This window comes from Carlito syrichta, unplaced genomic scaffold, assembly GCF_000164805.1.
Source record: "Carlito syrichta isolate Samal-C Ts95f unplaced genomic scaffold, Tarsius_syrichta-2.0.1 Scaffold236168, whole genome shotgun sequence".
In the NCBI taxonomy this organism is placed as follows: domain Eukaryota; kingdom Metazoa; phylum Chordata; class Mammalia; order Primates; family Tarsiidae; genus Carlito; species Carlito syrichta.
Window position 1 is genome coordinate 221459 of NW_007180264.1, and position 18504 is coordinate 239962.

The window sequence follows — 18504 nt, forward strand, 5'->3', positions numbered from 1 at the left end:
CTCTACATAATGTACATTTTTTAAATTATTGAGGTTGTTTGCACATCTTCTTGAAAGCCTTTTTTGGTATTATTAAGGACTAAGGGACCACCGATTTATATATTTGTGGTTTGTCTGTTCCGGCAGGACTGTGAGAAATTGGGGAAAAATTTTTGCTGTGAAGCACATCCTGTACCTCTAGTGCTCGTTCACTAAACACCAGCAGCTCTCCCAGTTACTGGGAAAACAAAGGAGCCCCCACAAATCTTCTGAGTGCCCCCTAGAGGGTGTTACTGTCTCCATTTAAAGCCACTGGCTTAAGAAAACCTCTGGAGAAATGCCTGGGACAAGAACTTCTGGTTGAATACTAAACTTGATACTGAAGAAAAAAAGAGAGTGAAAAAAAAAAGAAACCAAAGATCACTGAAATCGCTTAACGTGGATAACATTTTTGTAGAAATTCTGTAAGCATATGTCCCTTTCTCCCTCTTTGAAGCACTTTGCCTTTCTCTTAAGGCTCAGATTTTATTTTGTTTTTTATAGTACACATCAGTCTACTTGTTGAAGCTCTGGCTAACGATGTATGTGTCATAGGGACTGGATCAGTCTTTTAGTATGGATGAGGTCCCAATGGGCAGTCAACAAATGTTTACTGAGCTCTTCTACAGACAAGACCTCCTATGGGTCAGCCCCATGCTATATTCCTAGCACTGGGGATTCAGTCACTGATAAGAGTTACACATCTTTGCCTTCATTGGAGCTTCCTCTTCTAGTGGGGAAGAAAAACTTTTAAAAATATTGATTTACAATTTAAACACAACTACATTCAAGTACAAGTATAAAGAACTGTGAAATCGGGTGTGGTGACCTGTGCCTGTAGTCCCAGCACTACTCGGGAGGCCAAAGTAGGAGGACTGCTTCAGACCAGGAATTTAAGACAAGCCTGGGCAGCATAGTGAGAACTCATCTCTATAAAAATAAAAATAAAAAACTAGGTGGGTTTAGTGGCATGTGTCTGTAGTCCCAGCTACTCGGGAGGATGAGGCAGAAGGATGGCTCAAACACAGGAGATTAAGGCCAGCCTGGGCAACACAGCAAGACTCCATCGCTTAAAAAATAATAATAAGTAAAGGACAATAAAAAATAACCAAAGAACTGAGTGCTTTGGGAGAGTTCCTAACCTGGCCACCTAAGTGGCAGTGAGGGAGGGTTTCTCAGAGGCAGTGATGTCTGAGGTGAGGCCGGAGGGTTGATTTCTAGGTGGAGCAGAAAGAGAAGCAGCACTGGCCAAGGTTCTAGGTGAGAAAGGGCTTGGCATCTGGAAAGAACTGGGAGAGCTGAGTGGCTGGAATGCAGTAGGAAAGGAGAGGGGCTAGAGACATAAAGAAGAACCAAAGGGTCTTGTTGAGGACTGGGAGTTTAATTTAAAGGGAACAGTAAGCCACTGGAGGATTCAAAGGGAGGGAGTGACAAAAATCCAACATAAATATTTTTTAGAAACAGTTATTTAAAGCAGCCATGTGGAGATTGGAGCGAGGTATGAGTGGAAGGGGGAGCTTTTGCAGCAGGCAAGGGCTGATGGCAGCCAGGACCAGATGGTGGCAGTGGGGATGGAAAGGTGGACAAACGAGGGCTGTGCAGGAGTTGGCACAGCAGGATTGGTGACAGTGCTTGAGGATGTCTTTCGGCATTATTGCCTTCTACTCTCTACCTGTCTACTCCTCCACACTAAGCTCACTCTATCCCCAACTTAGGCCATAACGCTTCTCACTTCCCTCCCAGCTCCATCATCTGAATCCCAATCTGCCATCCAAATCAGACTCATTCTTCTAGAACTAGTTCAAGCCCCTCTTCCTCCAAGAAGACATCCCAGACCATTCCAGCCTCCAGGGAATTCATTCACCTCTGAACTTACAGAGCTGATGTGCTAATCATTTGGCAAAAAACCCCATACTGCCTTGTGACTGGAGCTGTGCTTTTGCTTAGCATTTAATGTGTCGAGGTCTTATCTGACCAATTAGGTCCTTGCAGAAAGGATCTAATGAAGGATTCTATCCCCCACACTACACCACACAGTCAGTACTTTATAAATGTGTCCTCATGTTGAATCTTAATTACAATGTAATAATAAAATATGAAGTCTAGGTCAGTCTCTTGAAGGCAGTGACCAAGTTGTATTTCTCTTTATGCCCCCAAGTACATTCAATAAGATTTGATGAAGAAGGGGCTAGAACAATGAGCAACTGAGAAAAGCCTAAATCCACAAAGGGCCAGGGGTAGAGATGAAGGTGGAAGAATAAGACATGGGAAGAAGAGGAGGCAGCATGGATGGCAAATAATCAAAGTTGGGCCGGCAAGGGGAACTGATATATGTCATTGCGGGAAAAAGAGGCAAAGGAAAAGTGAAAGATGAAAATAAGTGAGGGAAGGCGTCAAGGTCAAGGAGATTTTGAAGTCATTCTTCAAGAGTAGAATGAGACCCAGTAATTTTTCATCTAACTCTTTTATATACCAAATAAGTGAGGTTTCTGCCAAGGCAGTCTTGACACACAAATACTTCATGGAAAAGAGACTAGTGGGGCAAAAGAATAATTTTCATCTCTAACACATTTATATTGTTAACTTTGATGAGACAGTAAAGGACAAAAACTCATAGCATTATAAGATTCTGTCTGGATTTTTTAAAAATAGGGCATATACCTCTATAAAAAAGGAGAGTCATCAGGGAATTTTCTAGATTGAAAAATATTTATAAAGAACATAAGTGGGAAATATAATTATAGGTCTTTCAGAGAGGCAGAAAAGTTAGATAAAGGAAGATAATACAAAAGAAATCAGAGAACAAAAAACCAAAAGGAGTACCATGACAGACACCCTGGAGGAACACAACAATTTAAAACTCGGTCAATACAAATAGACAGGACCTTCAAATGTATAATGTCATCAATTCCACCCAAATGCGAAGGATAAAAGGACAAAAAGATAAAAGGGATTCGAGAAATCTGTCCCCGAAAGAGGGTAGTAGCAAAAAAGATGTCACAGGAGCGTTTCCTGTAAATTCAAAGTTGCCCGAGAAGGCTGGTGTCAGTGGCACCACTAGAGCTGCATTAGCCATCACCACTACTCTTCTCCCTGAAATCCCATGACAAGAGGGCACTCCCTCTTCTGCTGTCACAGTCTAGGTGACCTGTTGGTTGGCCCCTCTCTCTTATATAGTCAAGGAGCCTTGGTTTGCATGACTGATTTCATGGCAGGGGTGGGGAGTTAGGGAGCAGGAGCCACAGCGTTGAGGGGGCAGAGGAGGTGTGCTGGGGCGGCCTGGAAGAAGAGAGCCAGCTTGGTCTGTGTGTTCAGCAGCCCTCCAGGTGATTCTGAGAACCACTGTACTAGGCTGAAGATATCACATGTATAATAGAATCTCTTGTTACTACTCCAAACGTGGTCTGTGGACCAGCAGCATAGCATCAGCTGGAGGCTGGTTGGAACTGCAGAATCTCAGGCCCTGCTCCAGACTGACAGAATCAACAAATGCATTTTAACCAGAGTCCCCAGATGATTCGTGTGCACATGCATTTGAACTAACCAATCTTATAAGAGAGGTAAGAACCTTCTGAGGTCTGGGGCTCCCAGTTTGGCTTTCCCTGGGCTCCTGAGCTTACATCCTTAAAGTTAACCCTCTATTACCTGAAATGACTTAAGTGACTCTCTGGTCCCTGCGGTGCAATGGATCTTCTCAGACTTAGATCACCAGGTTTGGGGTACCCCTGTCATTTGGGTGCCACCCCTCAGTCTACCCCATGCCCAAGGCTCACTCTATGACTGTGATGGTCCAAGACTACTCACTACCTGTTCATCTACGTGGCTTTCTCTTCTTTCTCTGTGCAAACCTTGTTTATCTCTATTCAGATGGGAGCTTCCAGAGCTTCACTGTCCAAAACAGGAGCCATTAGTCACATATGGCTATTGAGCACTTCAAATATAACTAGTCTGAATTGAGACATGCTACAAATGCAATATACACCCCAGATGCTGAAGAATGTAAAATACCTCATTAATAATTTTTATATTGATATGTTGAAATGATAATATTTTGAATATATTGGGTTAAATAAAATCTTTTATTAAAATGAATTTCACTTGATATTTTAAAATACGGCTACTAGCAAACTTAAGATTACATATGTGATTCACACTATATTCTACTGAACAGCACTGCACTAGAGAACAGGCCGGTGGTCTTCCACTAAAGAGTAAGCTCCCAAAGGGCAGGCACCATGTCTCTTCCTTGCTCTGCACCAAGCCTCCTGACCCACCCTCTGAAGGTGGGTGTCAGAACTGGCTTCATTCCATTGCACAAAACTGCCTCCTAAACTTGATCACTAAGGGGTTAAAAGGCTCCACATATGAATTCCACTCTTAATTCCTAGACCTCTGCTTTTCCCAAGTAATAAGTACAGCACAGGGAGCCAGAGGAAAAGCAGGTAGGCTGCTAGATTCCCTTTGTAAGGGTTTGGGCTAGCCTGGCACAGCCAATAATTTATCTATGGCAGAAGGGACCAGAGTGGGTCCTTCCAGGTCTTTGGAGTGGCCCCCTACCATACAGCAGCTTACAACTGGCCTCTGATGCAAAAGCAAAATGTACACAGGGCCTACTCATGTTTAAAGAAGCTGTGACCTTTAGGCCATTCTCCATCTCCTAGGGCTAGAAGACAGAAAACTTCTTAAATTGTATGTCTCAATTTTAATTATATCTTAATTAATTATACATATGTTTTAATTAGTGGTCCCGAGCCTCCTTAAATTGAAGCCAAAAGGGAGGGGCAAGTCAACAGCCTTAGACTGCTCTCATTCCTCCACGGCTCTCCTGGTTTATTTCTTTCCCCAGTCCTGAGTACCATGACCTACTAAAAATTTTCCTGTTTGGTTGAGACATCAGATCTGGCTTCACAAACAAGAGGAATTGAAGAATAGGTTTTCATATACCTCCCTTGCACTCCTAACTCACTCCAATCTTCCTTTAACATGGATCATAGAAAATAAAGGTTAGCCTGGGCTGTAGAGACCACTAAATTCAAACCCTTTATTCTGCAGAAACAGAGGTCCAGAGATAAAGTCACACATCTGATTGGCGCAGGTTGGGTCCAGGACCTTGTGCCCTGACTCATAACTCAGTGTTCTTTCCATTTCCCCAGCTCCAAACAGGAAATCAGAAAAGGGGACAGGGTAATTTTTATTTGTAGGTCTCCACACAGTTTGGGCATCAAAAAAAGGATCATAGGAGAAAGCACAGCACCAGAATAACAGAGATGAGGCCCATCCTGAGACTCTGAGCAGGGGCCACTTTCCATCTGGAATGCTCCAGTCACAGGCACTCAAAGGTCATTAGAGTGAGTGAGTCACCCAGTTAAAGAATTTAAGGAAAGTATCCAAACTATGCATACTCTGCTCTGTGAAACAGCCTGTCCGCCCTTCCATGGTGTGGGGAAACAGGGCAAAGAATGACTATTGGCCCAGGTGCACTTCGCCCCTTCGGAAACCTTTCCTGACTACCTTAATCCTCCACCCACAACCTCACATACAGTGTCCCCGGAAAACAAGGTTGGGAGGACAGCCTTCTGAAAGAGGAGAAAGTGTGTGTGAGCCCCTGGTTTATAAACACTTAGAAAGGCCTGGAAGGGCCAAAAAAACCTTGTCTTACTTCTAAGGGGCTAACAGACCACTAAGTCCTTTCTGACATCAAGCCTTTGAGCATCAGTCACTGGTCTGAACTGAAAAAACAAAATAATTTTACTTATGGTCAAATTCTCCTAGAAGTTTTAAAGTGAATGGGTTATTTTTTTTAAAGTACAGAGGGGGGATAAAAGACAAAATAATAAGTGTTAACACATTGGTATGTTTATCTCCCATATATTTCCCTGAGTTAAACAATTTTTATAATGAGCATGTATTATTTCATAATGATGCTAATGATGATTAATATTATTCATTCATTCCCCAAGTATTTCAGTATCTACCATGTGCCAGGAAGCTTTCTAGATGCTAGAGATATGGCAATAAACAGGATGAAGTCTGTCTCCTCCTAAAGTTTTCATGTAGATGGAGGTGATACTGTAATGTGAGATAGTGATAAATCCTAGAAGAAAAAATCTGAGTGGGGTGAGAGGATAGAAAGTCATAGGGTTCTGACAGTCAGATCAGGCTCTCTAAGGGGAGATATCCTGTCAGTTCCTCCATTCCCTAAGAGGGAGCTAAGGTAGGCTGTGGGCCTTGGGGGAACTGGCAGCTCAGCTTTCACGAGGGAACATTCTGGGAAGAGACCTAAAGGACTTGAGCAGTCAAGTCAGGTGAAAGGCTGCAGGAAGAGCCCTTTCTTTAGATGGGCACAGCAAGGGTGAAGGCCCTGCGACCTCACTCAATGGAGAGCCAGAAGTCTGTATGACCACAGTGGGGTGAGCAGATGTGGAATGGTAGGAGATGAATTGAGATTGCCAGGCAGGGGCCAGGTCCAGCAGGGCTCCTTAAGGCCACCAGAGAAGTCTTGTTTCAGTCTCTGTGAGGAGAGGCTGTGGGGAGCATCTCAAGCAGGGAAGTGAGGTGATACCTACAAACATTGTCTCTGAGGCTACCTTCCTTGTTTGCAGGGACCACATCTCTCCCATTAGACTAGAAGGTCTGAGTTCAGGGGTGGGGTGTGCCTTCTCGTGTCAGTTCCTCCATCCCCCAAGAGAAGGCTAGAGCAGAAGCTGCAGGCCTTGGGGAAACTGACAGCTTAGCTCCCACCAGGTTTCTCGCCTCTTGACACTCACCTTCTACTGTCAACTCCACCGTCACCTGGCGGGCACCACTACTATTGGTGACTTCACAGGTATACTTTCCCCTGTCCTCCTCACAAGCAGCATGAATTACAAGGCTGAAAGTCCCCCGGATGCCACATTCTAGCAGGAAGCGGCCCCCGCTGGTGATGGGTTGCCCGTTTCTGTGCCATGTCACCTGAGGCTCTGGGTAACCCCGGACCTTCAAGAAAAAGAAGAAAAGTTAAGAGCTTGTATTTCATGAGTGCTCACTCTGTGTCAGGTATTGTTCTGTGTGTGTTACATATGTGAGTTCATCTAATCCTCATAACAGCCCTCCACTTGACAGATAAAGAAATCGAAGTACAAAAAGTTTTCGTAATTTCCCAAGGTCCTGAAGCATCCTGAGGCATCCTGGCTTCAGAGCCCACTATACAAGTGACTCTCAAACCTGGATGCATATTAGAATCATCAAGGGAAGCTTTAAAAATTACGTGCTCAGGCCTCACCTTAGAATAATTAAATCAGATTCCCAGAGGTGGGGTCTGAGCATGGGAATTCTAGGCCAGTGCTTCCCACTCTAACATGTGATTTGCTCACCAGGGGATCTTGTTAAAATGCACATTCTGCTTCTATGGGCTGGGTTAAGCTTGAGATTCTGCAGTTGGGACAGGTTCACAAATGCTGCTGGTCCCTGGAACACACCTTGAGTAGCAAGGTTCAGGACCTGAACTGCCCAATATGGCAGTCACTAATCACATGTAGTGATAGAGCACTTGAAGTGTGGCTAGTAAGACCGAGTTGCACTGTATGTGTACATCACACACTGGGTTTTGAAGACTACAAAAAATGTAAAATATTTCAATAATTTAGAAATATTGGGTTGGGCATGGTAGCTTATGCCTGTAACCTCAGCACTTTGGGAGGCTGAGGTGGGAGAATTACTTGAGGTCAGAAGTTCAGATCAACTGGGTAACATAGTGAGACTCATCTCTACCCCAAAATAAAGTTAGCCGGGCATGGTGGTGGGTGCCTGTAGTCCTAGCTACTTAGGAGGCTGAGGCAGGAGGATCACTTGAGTCCAGGAGTTCAGGGCAACAATGAGCTATGTGTACTCCATATGAGCTACTGTACTCTAGCCTGGGTCACAGAGTTGTCTGATTCTGTCTCTAAAAAATAAAATATAAAAATACTGACTATACACTGAAAAAATAGTATTTTTGATATGTCAGGCTAAATATATTAAGATTAGTTTCACCTGTTTCTTTCTGCTTTTTTAGCGTGGCTATTAGAAAAGCTGCAAATGTGTACAGGCCTCATATGATATTTCCACAGGCAGCACTGTTCTATTGACTGCTCAACTTTCTCTAACAATAGTTCACAGCTGACATTTGCTGAGTACTTGACTCATCTGAGCTTCACAGCAACCCATTCAGAGAGAAGACAGCTCTCAAAAGAGGGAAAAACGCAGAGATAAATTCCAATAAAATAAGTCACTTGGAGTTTCAGAGAAAGAAAGTTCCTCAAGGGTCCTCAAACACCTGAAATACAACAGGCCCTTTAGAATGGTTTCATCATTGGAGAAGCAGGGCTCAGAGTGGCTCACCAATGCACATCCAAGGACTCAGAACTGGAGAATTTTAGCATGGAAAATGCACAGAAGGCGTCATAGAAGCTTCCTGAGAATGAAGTTGTTTGCATTACAAAACAGTGGTGGCAACAGCTTTTATCCATGCATTCACTCCAAGACAAGAACGTGGTGGCAATGACTTTTATTCAAGTATCCACTCCAAGACAAGAGAGAATGGATGCAGATGAAGCAACATCCAGATTCATTGGATGACCTCCAAACTGCATTTACAAAGAAAGCCTTAACTGACCTATGGCAATAATCCTTCTCATACCTCTTTGCAAGGTTATGGTGGTGCTATCCATGCACACATGCCTTGGCTTCCAAATAGTCACTTCCCTAAGCATACCAAGGGAGGAAAGAACTACATTAAAAGCATCAGTAGTTGTCTTTGGACTGGGACTGTGCGGTTTCCTTTTCAGATGTTCAACTCATACTCATCCTTAGACCCAATTCTCAGTAACCAGGATGCAGATTTCTTCCTGAGGAAGGAGGCCTCAAATAACAGTGAAAATTCCCAAAGTGAACAATTCCTCTTTGGCTATTTCATATAGTCACCTTATTCAATGCCAGCTTATGAATCTCACAAAATGGCTTCTACCCCCACTAATTTGTAGTCAAACTTCAATGAAAAAAAAAGAGAAAGAAAAAAAACAAGAGCAAAACAAAACTCTAAATCAATATCACTCATCTTATTTATAATTTCTTGAAATAAAAAAATGAAAAATCATTTTCCAATCAAAATTTAAACTGTACTCATGACAGAGACTGAGTAACTGTGAGGAAATGCTTAGATTTCGAAGTCAATCCCACACCAGGCATGTTGACCATGCCTGAAGCCATTGCAATCTCACCTTAGGTGAGTGTGTTAGACCTTAGGTTGACAATGTTGAAGGAGACCACATCCTCGGGATATAAAAGGTCTCACAGCCATTGTAATACGAAAGGATGGGTCAACAGTGGTTGACTCTGGGTGGGTGGGATTGCAGATCTCTCCTCTTCTCCTTTTAGTTAACTATTCATACACCTGACATTTGAAAAAAATAAAAAAAATTTAATTAAAAAAAGTGCTCCATTAATTTTTGAGAACTTTATGGTACACTGGAAATGTAGCACTGGAAATAAAGAGCTATAAAAATAAACACTGTGCATGTTTAAGGGTGACACAGATCATGAACTCACATAAAATCATGTCATCTTGTGGCCCTATCTTGGCACAGAGCTTCATCAATTACCCTGATAAAGCATTCTTCTTCTCATGTGAAACCCTTTCCTACAGAGGGAAGTCCCTTGGGAGTCTGACCACATAGCAAGGCTGTAAGTTATCATTATCTGCTCCTGCACCCTGCTAGGCATGGCTGGTCTTCCTTCTAGATAATCACACAGCCTCCTGTCAGCTTCAGAGGAGGGAGATCCAAGTACTGAACTTGGGAGGAGATAAATGATTAACTGCACCAAAGGTCCTAGCATTCCATTAACATGCATGCTGGCCCCCTGCAGCAGGGCCAGCTCTGGTGCCCATCAGGCCCTGGGGCGTCAATAATTAACTGGGGTCATTGCAAGGGTTCTGGACTTCAGGGACAACATCCCTCTACCGCTTTCTCTTTTTTCCTCACTTTCTACACATATCCCAAACCTACCTCTGAAAATCCCTGTTAAAATAAACATTTAGGAATTTTTAAGTATGCTGAAACTGGTATCGCTTAAGCAAGTTGCAGTTTGCAAATTATACTTTTATAGCACTTTGGAACTGAAGAAAAGGCAAGAATTTCTGTGACCTTGTTTAGTTCCAAGCTCTGAATGATTTGCAACTTCAATACTTGTCCTCCCTAAAGGGAAAAAGTTATTCAGCCACTACCTGACATTACCTAAAAATTATTCAACTTCAAATCAATCCATTTTTACTGTCTGCCCACCATCCTGGGCTCCTGGGTGGTGAAGGAAGAAGCCTTGGTTCACATCCTTGGGATGCGTGATAATAGTGCCTTCCCTGGTGGCCTTATCTGCTGTCATCATTGGCCTTCAGTCAAGAAGCCACAGTTGGGATTTTTAGAGTCAAGGTCTTCATCAAGAACACAGTAAAAACTCATTGATACTTTAGTTTTCAGAGGGTTTCCATGTGTAGAATCTTACTTGATTTTTGCGACTGTAAAGGAGGTGTCTTTGGTTGGGCTACCCAGAAGTGGAAGTTAAGATGGTGCTTCAGGGAGCCCTATCTGTAAGCCCTCACCAACAATCATGCAGCTGCGAAGGGGCCCGGTGAAGGACATCTAGGTGGGCTGCCAATAGTGTCCACAACAGCTCACAAAGTCGATTATATTATTAGGCCCCTATAGCCGAGAAAAAAGGTCTGAAGAAGTGGATGGTTTGCGAAACAAGACAAGGATGCCCATTCTCACCCCTCCTGTTCAACATAGTATTGGAAGTACTAGCTAGAGCAATCAGACAAGAGAAGAAAATCAGGGTATTCAAATAGGTAAAGAGGAAGTTAAATTATTCCTCTTCCCCCCCTTTTTAATTTTTTTTTATTTTAAAGATGTGGGGTACAAATCATGGTTAGGTATACAAATGTTTATTATGCAGGTACCCTTGTTAATGAGATGTGCCCTCCATTCCCTAGGTAGATTCCCACTACCGCGAATCCTGCTTCCCTTCCCCCTCTCGGCGGTTTCCCACTACTGCCAATCATTCTCTTATGGTATTACAATAATTGTTCAAGGTCCGCTTCTGAGTGAGAACATGTGATACTCAGTTCTTTTTTTTCTGTGAAAAATCACTCAATATTATAGACTCTAAGTCCATCCAGGTTGCTGTGAAGTTCATGATTTTGTTGTTCTTTATGGCTGCATAATATTCCATCGTTTATGTGTACCACATTTTAAAAATCCAGTTCTCTTTTGATGAGCAGTGCAGTTGGTTACATGTTCTTGCTACTGTGAACAATGCTGCGATAAACATATGTGTGCAGGTACCTTTTTTATAGAGTGATGTGAGTTCTTCTGGGTATATTCCCAGTAGGGAGATGCGGGGTCATATGGAAGGTTGATTTTTAGATCTTTTAGAAATCGCCATACTATTTTCCATAGAGACTGTACTAGTTTACACTACCATCAACAGTGAAAAAGTGTTCCCTTTTCACGGTATCCTCTCCAGCATCTGATATTTTTTGTGTAATTGATGATAGCCATCCTAATTGGAGTTAGGTGGTATCTCAGTATTGTTTTAATTTGCATTTCTTTGATGACTAGCGAGACTGAGCATTTTTTCATGTATCTGTTGGCTGTTTGTATGTCTCCTTTTGACAACTGTCTATTCATATCTTTTGCCCACTTTGTAATGGGGTTGTTTCTTTTCAGCACGTCTGAGTTCCTTGTCAATCCTATATGTTAGAACTTTGTCAGACATACAGCTGGCAAATATTTTTTCCCAGTCTGTGAACTGTCTCCCTGCTCTCTTGATGGTTTCTTTGGCTTTGCAGAAGCTTGTCCGTTTGATGAGGTCCCATTTGTCTATCTTATCTCTTATGGCATGGGTGCTTGGGGTTTTAATCAGGAATTGGTTGCCAGTTCCAATTTCCATAAGGGTATTTCCTACATTTTCTAAGGTTCTTATAGCTTGAGGTTTTACACTTAGGTCTTTGATCCATTTAGAGTTGATCTTTGTGTATGGTGATGGGTAGGGATCTTGTTTTAATCTTCTGCATGTGGTCAGCCAGTTTCCCCAGCACCATTTGCTGAATAGGTTCTCCTCTCCCCAGTTGGTGATGGGGGCTTTGTTGAAGATGTGTTGGCTGAGAAATTGAGGTTTTGCTTCTGGAATCTCTATCCTGTTCCATTGGTCTATATGCCTGTTTTTGTACCAATACTGTACTGTTTTTATTATTGTAGCTTTATAAAAGAGTTTAAAGTGTGGGAGTGTGATATCTCTTGTTTTGTTCAGTTATCCCTCTTTGCAGATGACATGATTCTATAGCTCAAAAACCCAAGAGAATCTGTCAAAAACCTCCTTGCACTGATAAAGGACTTTGGCAAGGTCTCAGGTTATAAAATAAATATGCAAAAGTAAGTTGCATTCCTATATACCAACAATAAATAAACAGAAACCCAAATAAAAAGCACAATCCCATTCATAATAGCCACAAAAAAATTACTTTGGCATATTCCTAACCAGAGAAGTGAAAGATCTTTACAACGAAAACTACAAAATACTGCTCAAAGAAATAAAAAACGACACAAACAAATGGAAAAATATTTCATGCTTATGGATTGGAAGAATCAACATTGTTAGGATGTTCTTCCTACCCTAGGCATTCTACAGATTTAATGCAATGCCAGCTAAATTACCAGCAACATTCTTCTCAGACCTGGAAACAACAATACAGGAATTCATATGGAAATAAAAATGACCACGAATAGCCAAAACAATCCTCAGCAAAACAAACACGCAAACAAACAAAAAAACAAAAACCAAGTGGGAGGCATCATGTTCCCAGAGTTTAAGCTTTATTATAAAGCTATAATAATAAAAACAGTCTGGTATTGGTACAAGAATAGGCATATAGACCAATGGAACAGGATAGAGATTCCAGAAACATTAATTTCTCAACCAACTCATCTTCGACAAAGCCTCCACCATCAACCCAATGGGGAGAGGAGAACCTATTCAGTACATGGTGCTGGGAAAACTTGCTGACCACATGCAGAAGATTAAAACAAGACCCCTACCTATCATCATATGCAAAAAGCAACTTTAAATGGATCGAAGACCTAAATATAAAACCTCAAACTATAAGAACCTTAGAAAACGCAGGAGACACCCTTATGGAAATTGGAACTGGCAACCAATTCCTGATCAAAACCCCAAGTGCTCATGCCATAAGAGAAAAGATAGACAAGTGGGACTTCATCAAACTGACAAGCTTCTGTGAAGCCAAAGAAACCATTGAGAGAGCGGGGAGACAGCCCACAGACTGGGAAAAAATATTTGCCAACCATATATCTGACAAAGTTCTAACTTCTAGGATCTACAAGGAACTCAAACATGCCAAAAAGCAAAAACAAACAGCCCCTTACAAAGTGGGCAAAAGATATGAATAGACACTTCTTAAAAGAAGACATACAAGCAGCCCACAGATACATGAAAAAATGCTCAGCCTTATTAGTCACCTAAGAAATGCAAGTTAAAACCACACTGAGATACCACCTAACTCCAGTCAGGATAGCCATCATCAATAACTCAAGAAACAACAGATGCTGGAGAGGGTGTGGCACAAAGGGAATACTTCTACACTGTTGGTGGCAGTGTAAACTAGTACAGCTTCTGTGGAAAACAGTGCGGAGAGTTCTAAAAGATCTAAAAATCAACCTTCCATATGACCCTGCAATCCCCCTACTGGAAGTATACCCTGAGGAACTCAAATCACTCTGTGAAAAAGATATCTGCACATGCAAGTTTATAAGCAGCTTTATTCACAATAGCAAAAACATGGAAACAACCATGCTGCCCATTGAAAGAGGACTGAATAAAAAAACATTTGGTTCATATACACGATGGAATATTACACAGCCATAAAGAAGGATAAAATTATGAACTTCACAGCAACTTGGATGAACTTAGAGGCTATAATACTGAGTGATCTATCATAGAAACAAAGAACCGAGTATCACATGTTCTTACTTGTAAGTGGACCTTGAACAACTATCATAATACTGTAAGAAAGGGATTTACAGTAGTGGGAAACTGCCAGAGGAAGGCAGGGATAGGATTGGCAGTAGTGGGAAACTGCCAGGGGTGGGGGGCATACCTCATCAACAAGAGTACCTGCATAATGAACATTTGTATACCTAACCCTGAATTGTACCCCACATATTTAAGATTAAAAAAAAAAAAAGAAAAAAAAAAGAAAAGAAGAGGATGGTTTGCTAGTGATCTCACATGGTAGATTATGTGATAGATTGGAGACCACAATTTTGCTCTTCAAGTTGAGTGGTTGTCTCCATGCCTCATCATAAATTCATGTTTTGGTGAGACAAGTTCTGTATAACCCAAAGTAGAACATGTCTTTCTAATAACAGACCCTAAACCTCTTATCGGTTAAAGCAGTATCTGTCCCCACTTTTGGAAAACATCATATGGCTCAGAAAAGATGTAGTCATACCATAAGCAAGTCTTGGGCTATTCCTTTGGATTTAAAGTAGGGCAGGACTGGTGCCAGGTATGTGCCAAGATATCCTTGGGAGAGTCAGTGTGGTAGAGACATAGCATGAGAGCCTGGGCCTAAGACCCCTGGGCCTCGTCTGGCTTCCTAGCCTCTCTGGGTTGTAATTCCTTCCTTTTATTAAAGAGTAAAGATTCCTTCTCTTGATATCTAAGATTCCTTCCAATACATCTCTGAAGTATTTTGGTTTTAAATCGTGACCCACTTAGTTTCTTGGGGAAGATTCTTTCCTTTCCCCTCTATGCTCCTCTGGGTCCAACCCACAGCCTTAGTACCCTCTAATCCTTCATATGGGAAAACCAAGTAACCACAAGGAGAAATGCTCATGAACATGAATACGCAGCTCTGAGTTTTCACCATAATGAGCTTTGGAAATGGCCCCAAAGAGGGTCATTCTGGGGAGAGAATCATATTTTTGCCACAGTAACCACATTTAATTAGAGGTTGTATTCTTGAACAAAAGCCTGGTATCAAATAAATCAAGGGCATAACCAACAACTTGTCATAAAAATAAAGATATAGTAACCATAACCTCTATAATAATTTTAAATAGTAAAACTGTGCTCCAGTTCCATAAAATGTCCTCAAAAACCTTTATGGCCTCAGAAGGCCTTTAAAAGGAATGGGGCTTATTCTATGTTTGCTGATGGCTGAGGAGGAAGATGGGTTGTGGGATGCCGCATTCTTCCTACCTGTCTCAGTAGAGAGGCATTTTTCAGAAGCAAATCCTGTATGGAGATTTTCCTAACGACTAAAAGTGAAACATTCTTAAGTGCACTAAGCCTTTTTCTCAAACCTGTGTCAAGGACTTCCAACCCATTTCGAGTTGCCCAGGACAGACTACCACAGTCTGAGCCCAGAACAGTGGCAGGGTCTCTGTCCCCACAGTGCCTCCAAGACTCAAAGCAACACATTTGCCTTCTCTGAGCACTTCTCTGGGAGTGGTTTTGCTGCTTTTGATGATCTGCTGTGTGTCTTTTGTTCCTGGCAGGGCTTGACCCAGTGTACACGCTGCAAGCCCACACAGCTGCAGGGCACAGCTGCAATGGGTCAGCTGTCAGCTAGGTGTGGGCAAGAAGAAGGAACTGAGGTTCTGCCCACATCAGGGATGGAAGAAGACCAGAAGGAAAGGAATTGGGATTGAGCTGAGGCCAGGGAGAAAAATAGACTCCCAGCAGGAGGCCAGGGATTGCGAAGATACACAAAGATGTGAGCCATCTGATGAGAAATCTTTAAGACTGAGAGCAACAAACTTGAGGGGATGTCAATAAGTATTTATTCAATTGCTGAGTAATTGAATCAATGCTGGAAAAGGTTAGGCTTGGAGGAGAGGACATGAAGAAAATCCCTCAGATGGACGTCTTATCTTGGCTGACAAAGCCTGATTCTGCAACACTACTGGCTATATACTCATAATTGCCTGCCTGCCCGTAGTACATTATTCTGAACTTACCCTGTTACAAGGCATTTTCCTTTATGGTAAATAAATTCTCCTGTGATAAAAGACTAGAACAGGACTAGTAATCAAAAATTGAAAAATAATAGGAAATTAAACCAATGATACTAAGGAATTTGCTGAAGAATCAACACCCTGCCTCATCTCCAAGCATAAGCTCACTCAGATAATAAATGGACATGGGCACAAAAAAAGAAAGAAAACATGAACACCCAAACAAGCTAGACCACAAAAAATGTCTATACAATTTACCTCATGGGTCTGTCATGAGGGTGAAGAGTGTGAAGCGTGAGCCATGGGCAGGGCATGACCAAGCTTCGGGGCCTGTGTCTGTGTCAGCAGCTGGCACTCAGCCCCATAGGCAGGCAGGCACTTAATTAAGGCTTTGAACAATCCCATTGCCGACAGTCAAAAGCCTTAACCGAACCCACAGAACCCACCAGGAAGAGATCATACCAGCTAAAAACAGCAATTAGTGAGAGGCTTAAACTGCTGAACGCTCCCCATCCCCAGTCCAACTTGTGAAGCAGCGAGGATACGAGTGCATCTGTGGAGTTGAAACCGGAATGCGGAGAAACACTCCTCTGACTGGCTCAACAGCGCCGTGGGATTCTCCAGGGATAGTTACTCCAAGTCTCTCTGTGATCAGCCAGTCTCATTTCCTATGGCATGCCTTCTTTTCCTAGGACCTGGGACATAGGAATCCCCACACCTCTATATCTGAAGTCTGAAGACTTGCTTCTATCACCTTGTGCACATGTCAGGTTATAGCTTGGCAGCCGGGGGTTGCACCTCAGACTGTTCTGAACCGTTCCAACAAAAAGATCTATTTCCTTTTATCTAGATCAGCCTTATCAACAAATGTAACTTTTAGATTCCTTTTAATAATACAAGCATCTAAAACCCTTTGAAACAGCCCAATAAAGACAAGGGATTTTAAGTGTGACGGGCAACCTCTCATGTTGTTGCTTTCCTTATTCCTCCAAATTCATAGTTTTCATACAAAAACAAGTGTCCTGGTTGAACTCCCAAGTATTCTGGGATGGTTGTGGGATTCCAGCCTCACTAGGAACCTTCACACAAAGCTCTGGGATTATGGCTTTATTCTCTCTCACCGTGGGTCTCCACGGACACCATGTCTTCAACTGGTGAGGCAGACCTGGGAAGATCACTTTCTTGGGGCAGTTCTCCAATTTCTGTGACCAAGTTAAGATACACTCTCAGACTAACTAAAGTATTAAAAAGAGGCATGTGGCATTGCAAAGGCTTAACAAAGTAATGCTGTGGCTTGGTTTGGTTTAGATTTGCTCAGGATATCCTGCCCACCATTTCCAGTATAAGCAGCATACCCATTCCTTTGGGGGAATTGCTCCCTCCTTTTCTATCAATTGCCTGTGAGTCTGGTGAGGGTGCCAGTTGGTGAGCTGCCTCCTAGTCAAAGTGCTTAGTCTCAAAAAACAGACACGTGATCCAAAGCAGCCCGTTCGAGATTTTCTCTGCAATTTTATATTTGAATGTGGGGAAACCAAAGCTGTCTTTTTCCACAGGCACCCAAAACTAGGAAGATGTAAGCCTGAAGCTATTGGCGGCCAGCTTCTCCCAACACTCACCACCCATTTTCTTGCCTCCACCCAAAAGGAGGAAGTTATCTGGGGAACAGAGTTTACCTATAAAGTGAAGAGAAGAAATGGAGACATTGCCTGACACAGTTGTGGTGGATGCTGGGTTCATCTCTTTTGTTTAACCTAGCTGGAGTTGGTTTCTGTCTCCTGCAAACAAGAGTCCCACCTAATCCAGGAAGGTACATGGCCTCTGGAGTCAGACAGACCTGTGTGTAGACTTTGGTTGCATAATCAGCTGCCTGACTTTGAGCAAGTTATTTATTTAGCCCTCAGTTTATACAACTGCAAAATGGGGATGACATGAATACATCTTCATGGAAGATTTTATGGTTAAATGAGATAGCACATGTACATGACATTAATAGATTCTAAAGGTTAGAGTCTATCTTCTTTTCTTCAAAGTCAGTAATTCTTTATAATAGGGTGCCCTAGAATCTAGCCAGGTATGGTGGCTCACATCTGTAATTCCAGCACTTTGGGAGGGTGAGGTGGGAGGATTGCTTGAGCCCAGGAGTTTGAGAGCAGCCTAGGCAATATAGTGAAACCTCATCTCTACAAAAACATCAAAAAATTAGCCAGGCATAGTGTTGCACACCTGCAGTCCCAGCTCCTCAGGAGGCTGAGGTGGAAGGAATGCCTGAGTCCAGCAGTCTGAAGCTGCAGTAACCCATGATCATGTCACTGCATTCCAGTTTGGGCAACAGAACGAGACCTCCAACTATTTTTGTCCTAAGAAATACCAGAACATGTGAACTTGTGGGCTTGGAATGCCTCATCTTATACAACTTGCATTCTTATAGAAAACTTCA

At 42.5% G+C, this 18504-nt stretch overlaps 1 protein-coding gene across 6 annotated transcripts in view; it reads right to left on the bottom strand.

Annotated features, from left to right (window-relative positions):
- MYLK (myosin light chain kinase) overlaps nucleotides 1-18504 on the bottom strand; it is a 186959-nt gene that overhangs the window by 134476 nt on the left and 33979 nt on the right. For all 6 annotated transcript variants that reach the window (XM_021709465.1, XM_021709469.1, XM_021709467.1 and 3 more), the window contains exon 2: nucleotides 6786-6993. In XM_021709465.1, the coding sequence (XP_021565140.1) occupies nucleotides 6786-6993 (208 nt within the window). The remainder of the gene's footprint in view (nucleotides 1-6785; nucleotides 6994-18504) is intronic.